Below are 9,143 nucleotides of genomic sequence, written 5' to 3'. Positions count from 1 at the left end.
TTGGCTGCATGTGAATCATGTTTTGCTATTCTATTATGTTTTAATGTCATTAGATTGATAGAGATGTAAGCCATGTGCTTTTTATATTTTTTGTCTTTTTTACGTTTTTTACCCTTTTAAATTTTGTTTTTATATATAATTTTCATTAAAAAAGGTTCTTGAAAACACCTATAAACAGGTATTATCAGAACCTTAAAGATTCCATACGATATGCCTGACATGAGATATATACGCATGGATACTTTGAACCTTATACGAGTGGTTAAATCTTTTCTTACTACTTCAACCAATGTTTTTTTGGTCTATCTCAGCCCCTCTACCGCCATATGAGGTTAAAAGCCTTATTCATACTTTTGTGTGGGATATTCATAATAGGTGTTTTAAAAATACACCTATATTGATTCCTTGTTTTCTTGGTGTTTATAAGCTTACTTGATTCAATGGTATAGTGCCAAGCCTCCCTCCTAAGAGACTTAAGCATTTAGATGGTTGAAAAAGAAAATTAGATGACACCCAAAGAGCATTTGCATCATTTCACATGTTAATTAATGGCCGTTAACGGTTTTGTACTAAATTGACATGTTTTGAAATTCAGGGGCCAAAGTGAGACTAGGCCCAAAGCACAGAGTTCTACTCTGCAATTTTCCTTTCTTTTGTTAACCCTATTTTGATGTCTTTAAAACTTGGATTATTCCTTTCCACCCCCAAGGGTCCCTACTCCGAGAGTTCATTTTTCCTACTTGGCCTCTCCTATACTCTTGACAACATAATTTGTATTTACAAATTCTGAGATTCATTCATTAATCTCCAATCCAATTTCATCATGAATGCATTTTTCATGGTTTTACTCTCACAATCCCCATAGAATATCTCTTTGATTTGTAATTCTAGGATACGAATACTAGCCTCTTTTTTATTCTTGGATACAAAAAGAAGGTTAGGAAAACAAAAATCTAAGGCGGCGTTCGGTACTGTGTAAATATCGTAGAGGGGACCATTTTGGTCCTATCTTGTCCACAATAAGATATGGTGTTTTGCTATATGTGGATGGTCCCCCGCCTACAAAATAATGAACAAGGACGAGCCTCACCCCAATTTATCGTCCACAATATTTTCTTGTAAATTGTCTACGTTGTGGTGTGGACAGTTTGTTGGAAAGTTTTAGTGTAATGCACCTGTCTTACATTAGTCCAATTACTCTCATTTTATTTAATCTTATAATATTTTTTTTATTTTTAATATTTTATCAATAAAATAATTTTTTTAATATTAATTCTAGCATAGGTCCGATGATTCTCCTTCTCCACTCTTTTTTCATTATTTAAATATGTAAAATTTTAATATTTTTATCAATAAAATAATGTTTAAAATATTATTTTTTTAATATTTAAAATATTTTTTAATTATTTAAAAAATGAAATTGTTGCCTACATATTAATTTATTGATGATTTTTTTCTAGTTTATTTACCATATAAAATGTACAAATTATACATTTATGATCGACTATGTAGATCTCCCATAAAATATATATGGAATACATATAATCAAAAAGTGTGGTGGGGATTAGTTTTCACCACACTTACAAAACGCTTCTGTGGGTGTGGATTGGTATGACCCATACACTATATACAATTCAAAACAACTGTGGACTGTGGTGTGATATAGATTGGTCATTGGCATAAAGTGTGGTGTGAATCAGTCCATACCCACCAATTTTTCATTCACACTACAAAACATCCCCTAAAGCAAACACTAGCGAAGGAACATCTTGCCTGTAGAATCCAAACAAGCAAAAAAAGAAAGCTTCCAAGGATAACCATGGGACATCTCCTCATTGTCCTCTTGACACAAGCCAATTCGCCTCAACCTTTCCTTCTAGAAGGGTGTGGTTGTATGATGGAGAGGAAAACTTTAGAGATTGGCAGGCTTGTATTAGAGAAATGCACTTCCATGGAGGCTTAACTTGATTTTTGAGAATTTTGATCACAATAAGAGAAAAAGGGCTAGCTTATGGGCTTCCTAGGCCACTCAGAGTTTAGCAATTGAGATGGTAGAGGTCCCCAATCCGCATGTAACCCATTTTTGCTTTTAAAATTTGGCCATTATGATTTCCTGCAATACAATCAAGGGCACTCCTTCCATTTGTAGGTTTGGCCATTGTGAATTTTGCCTTTTTTTTTCATGTAAGTTTGGCTACTCAAATATATCAAGGAAAAGCAATGGCTCTGCTGGTCTGCTTTATATATATTTGGTTGTGATTCAAATGATTCCAAATCAGCCTCCTATAAGACTGCCCCTACAACGTCGCACAGCACATTCCAGCTGTGTATTGGGAATATCTTCCAATGATAATATTCAAAATGATAATATCATCATCGGAAGATGTTCCCAATGCACGATGGAGATGTGCTGTGGGATATTGTGGGGTGGTGGGGGGGGCTGATTCAATCTCGATTCAAATGGATGAACTTTCGGTGGACATTTGCCACCTGGCAAATAGAATTTTAGGTTCGTGGTGGTGCAATCCAATAATACTTGAACAAATTTTGTCGAATTTCACACTTCCCAGCTCTTAAATTAAAACATGCACAAACAAAAAAAAACATGACAATGAATGACAGCACAACACGTAGTGAGTGTGAACAGTTTCACGCGGTTAGGTCATAGGTGCAAATCTATATACTTCCCCAGAGCCAGTGGTATACACTATACATATGTATTCACTGTGGTCATTAATCTCACGCCGATGACATCATGGAAACCTTAGATTGGAATATTTAGTGGGGCCACACAATAAACCCTGAACACCAATTTTTCTTTCGAAAGAATATTGAGTTGAACCATGACCAATCTCAACCCTCTAATCACTAGAAGCATCAGGATCAGGGTGGGCCATAGGCAAGAATTGCATCAAATAAATGATCCTAATCCCATTCACTTTGTAGGACATTTGGCTGGAGCCCAGGTGGTTCAGTTGTTGCAGCAAATGCTAGCAGACAAGGTTAGTCCATTTCAATGTCCAGAGTTAGATGAGAAAAGTTTAAAATCACTGGTGATGGGCCTTCAGAGCTAATTGTTAGGGGCTGCTTTCCTATATGATTTCAGGCTTTCAAGGGATATGAGAGCACTTCTGAGAACTGGGTACTGAGCGTAACTTCATTATCTGGCGCATTTAATGAGACGACAAGAACCTATTTGGATGGGATGCAGTGAGTTTCATTCAGAACCTATCTTTTACTTGGCGTCTTTGTCATGGAAGCTTCAATTTCTTATCTTTTTCTTTTTCTCAGGCCAGAGAATGGAAGGTTTATGAAGCCTATTTGTTTGCTTCAGCTCTGTCGCATAGGCGTGATAATCTATGATTGGATTGACATTCCCTGGCTGAAGCCTGAAAGCCTACTACAATTTTGGGTTCGATCACTTCAATGTACATGTCCTGGAAGAAAATAGGAGTTTCAGGCCTTGTGGATTGCCCTCTCTTTTTGATTGTTTCTTAACCTTCTCCCAGCTTTTCTCCTTCTTCTTCTGCTCGTTGGGTGTCGCAGCTGCAAGTAGCAAACCTCGAGGCTTTGCTCGAAGTCTGCTGCCGGAGTCTTTGGGGCTTAAGCGAGAGAAGATAACCCACCTTCACTTCTACTTTCATGACGTTGTTAGCGGCCGTAATCCGACGGCCATCAAAGTTGCAGCGGCAGCATCAACCAACAGATCACTGACAGCGTTTGGCTTGGTGACGGTGATGGACGATCCCTTGACTGAAACTCCAGAGACGACCTCAAGGCAAGTTGGAAGAGTTCAGGGGATCTACAGCTCCGCATCACAAGATGATTTTAGCTTCTTAATGGTTTTGAACTATGCCTTCTCGCACGGGAAATACAATGGAAGCACACTTAGCATCCTTGGAAGAAACACCGTGTTTTCCGAGGTGAGAGAGATGCCGGTGGTCGGGGGACTGGGCTTTTCCGGTTCGCTCGTGGCTATGCTCAGGCAAACACCCACACTATTGACCTTAAAACCAAAAGTGCAGTTGTGGAGTATAAAGATTTTGTAGTCCATTATTGAGTTTTTTAAGCCTCGCTAGCTGTTACGAGTCTGAACCTGCAGCTATCCGAAATTAATCCAGAGATAGAATGCGTAGAAACCATACATATTTATTTTATCTGAAATGAAATCATACATATATTTATTTTCTTCTGATCTCAGATAAGCGTTAATGGAGGTAAATGATTTATATTATTTGTGGGCTTTGGAGTTTTTTTATTCAACAAATAAATCTTTGAGGAGGCTAACAACACAGCTACAAGTTTCAGTTACCCATCAAATCACACAAACACAGAGATAAGTTTCGGGATATGGCTTTCAAATTCCGCTTTTTTAACGGGTTCGCATCCGCCCCCATAGAGTTGCCCCCAAATACATCCCCACGCCTTATGGACGCGCCGTGTGTGATTAAAGAGACTCGTGCGGAGCTAACGGAACTCGCCCAAAAGGGCATCATCCCCTTATTCTGGCTTCGTATCCTCTCTCTCCAATTTCAAACCTGAAACACTCCACCTTCCGTAACCCGCCGGAGATTGCCCCCTTCGAATTCCGCCGGTTGACGTCGATGACCGTTCCGACGGAAGGTAAGTATCCCTCAACCTTCCGTAACGGTCATCGGTCAACCAGCGATTGATACGGTGCTACTGGTGTGATTTCATACGGCGATGACCGTGTTTGATGTTTCTGAGACGACTAAACTGCATGCAAGTGTGATTTCATGCTTTTGCGCACTAGCTGACACAAGCAACCAAATATTGGAATTGGAAATGACTACTAGTTATATATTTCAGTCAATCCACTTGGATGTTGCTGCTAATTACTTATTTACTCAAACGTTAGATTAGTCGTCTTCAAGTACATTTACAGCTTCACTCTCCTCACTGTCTCTCAGTTTTCTCAGTGAAGGGCGACCTTGATCTTCTGCACTGTGCAAGATATGAGGTTGTTGACGGTTTCAACCGACTCCACGGTGAGCTTAGCCGTCGGCAGATTATTGACTAGTACCTGAAATGCCACAGTTAATAGCGGCCCACCCACCCTCTGTGAGCTTCCGTTGCCGTTAGCGTAGTGATGGTTGCTGTTGATGGGACCACGTGATCCGGGACCATCTGGTACAATAGTAAATCCCAAGGGCAGCAGTGCCACATACACCGAATCACCGCCGTTCATCATTACATGCAGGGCTGGAATGAAAATCGGAGCGTACACCACTAGGGACCCAACAACAGCGATGCAGGTCTCCTGTAGTATCAACATGTTGCTTTGATTTGCGTTCATGGCTGCATCGCCAATGGAAATAGTTAAAATTTGTGAAAAAGAAAGAAAAAATTGTAAAGATTGCAGTTGAGAAAATTTTCAAGGGAGCCATGTAGACGGAGAAATCAGTTGATTTCGTTATAGTGAAGAAAAACAAAGTCCAAACAAATAAACTTGAAGGGGGCTCCCACTCCGGCGGGTTTCACGTATGAGAATGGTAGAACTAACGGCCATCCCGTGAGCTCCGCACGAGTCTTTTTAATTCGCGTGTGGGCGGATACGCGGCGCGCCTACAACGCGTGGGATGTATTTGAGGGGCAATTCTGTGGGGACGGATGCGGATTAGTAATTAATCTCATGCAAAGGCATAGAGAACACGGCCATAATTCTCGATAGCTATTCCTAGAAACACTACCAATCCTTTAGGGGCCTGGGCTTCCCAAGCTGCTTACATCAGAGTTCAATTTAATATAGCTAGAGTCGCTAATTGGTCTAATTGAAATTAAAGTTCTTCATTCGATGAAGAGAATTTGCTTCTTTTTCTACTTATGATATGTTTAGGAGTTGGTCTGTGGTGGTATCAACTTAAATAAGAATATTAATATAACTGATATACCATGGAGCCTTCCACCACAAGGAGTAGATATTGAAAGAATGCATTATGTTTTAATGTGATTCATGATTTAGCAACAAAAAAGTTTCTCCCAAAACTTGGATTAGATTTTCGACTAGAGTGTCCAATTTCACAAGAGAAATAACCAGATATTCAACAAACCAATCAACAATGGGAGTTGGAGAAAGGCTTGATTGAGGTTCAGTAACTAGATATAGAGCTTGTTAAACCTTTTACTAAGAAGCAGACTTGAGGAGTGGATGCATTTGGTGAATTTTAAAGGGGAGAGTGGGGAGTCATCATCAATCACAATCTCCTCATATCTCTTAATTAAGACAATATTGAAAGATTACTTGTTTTCCCCTAAAATCTACAACTAATGTGTTGTACTCTTAACTGGTTTAATCCAATACTGTCAATTTTCGATCAGACTAGATGGTCTGACCTCTAGAACCAAGAAGCGCAAGTAAAATTGTTTTTGATTTCTCAGTTCTTATAAATGTCAACTTGTTCAAGCTTAATTACCCCATTTGCATTGGGATCACATGTATTATATACCCTTCAACATATATTCTTTTTAGTTTATTTTGATATAAATTGTTTTCTACATTTTATATTTTCACAATTTTATTTGAACAAGTTGAGTAGTTAAGCAGATGGTTAAAACGTTCAACCCATGACCCATCTATCTAGTCTAATTCTAATAGAATTGGTTTAGTGTAAAAACAAGGATCTAGATTGTGGAAGATCAAGCAATGTTGGTGAGCTAACCTAGGCCTGTACCACTGGTCCATTCACCTTACAGTTCTACTCCTAATCCTCTATTATCCAACTTTTACTTTAAAAGTATTGATTAAAAAAGTGTAAGATTATAATGTCTGGTAAATGATGATTCTTTGGCTAGAATAGGTACTCTTACCATCAACAACTTAGGCTATACTCTTATTAGGCCTCATTTATATTGTTCGTTTGATTCAATTTCTTTTTCCCATTTATCTCCCACATGTTGACATATTATTTGCATATAATAACATTATATTTTCAACAATTTCAATGTATGATGGATTTGCCACCCATTCAGAAATAGTTATATAAAGCAAACACTCCTTTCCATCTAGACAGCTTGGTGGCTTATTATCAATTATTAAATGGAGGTTGGGTTCTATTTCAATGCATTCAATTCCCCCGGATTTTACCAATTGAGCTAGTTGGCACTTGAGTACTAAAGTTTTTGGATCAATGTATAGCTGTAAACCATATTATAGTGTACAATAATCAAAGTGTGTATTATATCCAAACTTATCTTTAGAACTCAAGGCATCAAAATTCAAAAACTACACATTAAAACATAAAAGCTAAAAACCTTGAAACATGTTATTAGAAAATTGAAAAAATTAAGAAATTTATTGGATTCTTAAATTTTCTTAATAAAAATAATGAGGTCTCAGTCTTGAATGATCCTTTCCTTTTCCATTATATGCTGCGGACCATGTTTTATCTACATGGTTGGTTATTTGTTTTGCTCATGAGTTTCAAGTTTCAGAACTATAATTTCAAGGAAGGGTGTTATGTCAGGCCATCAACCACCTTTCTACTTTATTGACAACAAAGTAATGGTTAGTCTAACATTCAAACAGTGAAACAACCAGGATAGATGCTCATGAATCCCTCTAGGTCAACTGCAACTTCAGCACACCATACATCTGATGTCTTATTTAAGGAAATTGACAACAAAAACAGGAATTTAAAACACTTTCAATGTCTTGAACTGCTAGGACCTCAACTTTCATAGTGTCCAAAATGAATGCCTAATCAAAGGATCTCATTCGTTTTTTGGTACCTTGGTAATGCGCTTACTTGAGCAATGCGTTAAGTTCTTGTGAAAATTACTTTCGGTGTCAGTGTTCTTATATGCTTTAACTAACCTGGGTAATGTGTTGGGCGGGAGGGGATTAATGTTTTCGGAAAATAGGGCCCTAGCATCAATTGTTAGGATTCTCATTCCCAGAATTCTTTTAGAAGATGAATTCTAAGAATTTTCATCCTATAAACTGCCAGTCCTGTTTGGATTAATTCCTTGAATCAAGATCATACTGTGTACAGGAGAAAAAAGATCAAGTTTGAGAAAGGAAGAACACTGTCTGGTCAAGATCAAGTTGTAAACAACTTTGATCTAATCGGTCTGTATAGGAGAAAAAAACCAAGCCACTGGAAACGTCCACTGCCATTAGAACAAAATAAAAGGAGAAGAAGGATGGGAGTTTTCACCTGAAACTTGATCGGCGCCAGAGAAAAGGAGTTGAACGTAGAACACTGGATCTATAAGGAAGGGGAAGAAGAAAATCAAGCATCAGAGGGTAGGGAGAAGAAGGGATGCAACTCATGCAAGAAACACAAACAGTAGAAGCTATAGATTGATTCAGTTACCTGGAAATGGTGAAGCGACTAGTGCTAAAATCCTTCTCGAATATAGAGTCAAAGGGATGCTCGGGAGTATTAAGGAACGCTCTCCAGAAGGTAACTCCACAAGTCTGATGGTTACCAATGGAGGCTCTCGGTCTAGAATAGCAGCTGCTAATAAAGCATCTTTAGCAGCTGCCAACGAAAGATCTCCTCTAAGAATAGAAGTTACTAATAAAGGCTCTCACACAGATTTAGCAACCGCTAAATTAGAAAGAGAATTAATTAGTAATCTTTGTATATAGGCAACTGCCTATTCTATTCTTAGTTTCTTTTATTATTTTTGTTCTTTGTGTATATATACTATACCCATCTCAGATTGGTCGACATGTCAAGTAATACAACAATTCTTTTATTTTTTATTCTCTCTCTTCTATATTTTTATCTTGGTACCAGAGCCTATGGAATCTCACAATGCTGATTCGTTTGAAGCTATGAGCTCCAATTCCTCTGATCTTTAGAACATGACTACTACAATAGCCATGAACTCCATTCCCAACATTTCTCCATATCTCACCATCAAGTTGAATGGAGAAAATTTTCTTCTATGGAGGGCTCAACTTCTACCAGTTCTCAGAGCCTATAAACTGATGGGCTTGATTGATGGTTCGGCCAAGGCACCACCAAAGGAAATTCCAAATCCCAGTGATAGTAGTAAGAAAATTCTTAACCAAAACTATTCTTCATGGGTACAGTTGGACCAACTCGTTTTAAGTTGGTTTTTTTGCATCTTTAACAGATGGTGTATTAGCCCAAGTTGTTGGACAGTCTACT

General features: G+C 38.2%; 1 protein-coding gene and 1 pseudogene across 2 annotated transcripts; one reads left to right on the top strand and one right to left on the bottom strand.

Moving 5' to 3' along the window:
* The first annotated feature begins 2,843 nt into the window (after positions 1-2,843).
* LOC148872838 (dirigent protein 21-like) lies at positions 2,844-4,234 on the top strand (annotated as a pseudogene). Its single transcript, XR_016107288.1, has 4 exons — positions 2,844-3,002; positions 3,107-3,210; positions 3,292-3,306; positions 3,389-4,234. The product of XR_016107288.1 is annotated as a dirigent protein 21-like (transcript).
* A 558-nt stretch (positions 4,235-4,792) lies between these two features.
* On the bottom strand, positions 4,793-8,682 carry LOC148872837 (homeobox-leucine zipper protein HDG1-like). Its single transcript, XM_088970163.1, has 4 exons — positions 8,679-8,682; positions 8,337-8,540; positions 8,178-8,228; positions 4,793-5,319 (listed from the first exon to the last, which is right to left on the bottom strand). The coding sequence occupies exons 1-4, from the start codon at positions 8,680-8,682 to the stop codon at positions 4,937-4,939; spliced, it is 642 nt and encodes a 213-aa protein (XP_088826289.1). The 3' UTR covers positions 4,793-4,936.
* Positions 8,683-9,143: the final 461 nt, after the last annotated feature.

This window comes from Nelumbo lutea, chromosome 2, assembly GCF_056320005.1.
Source record: "Nelumbo lutea isolate HS-2025 chromosome 2, American lotus-T2T, whole genome shotgun sequence".
Lineage (NCBI taxonomy): Eukaryota > Viridiplantae > Streptophyta > Magnoliopsida > Proteales > Nelumbonaceae > Nelumbo > Nelumbo lutea.
Note: the sequence above shows the minus strand (reverse complement) of the source record. Positions and strands in the feature narration are given on the sequence as shown.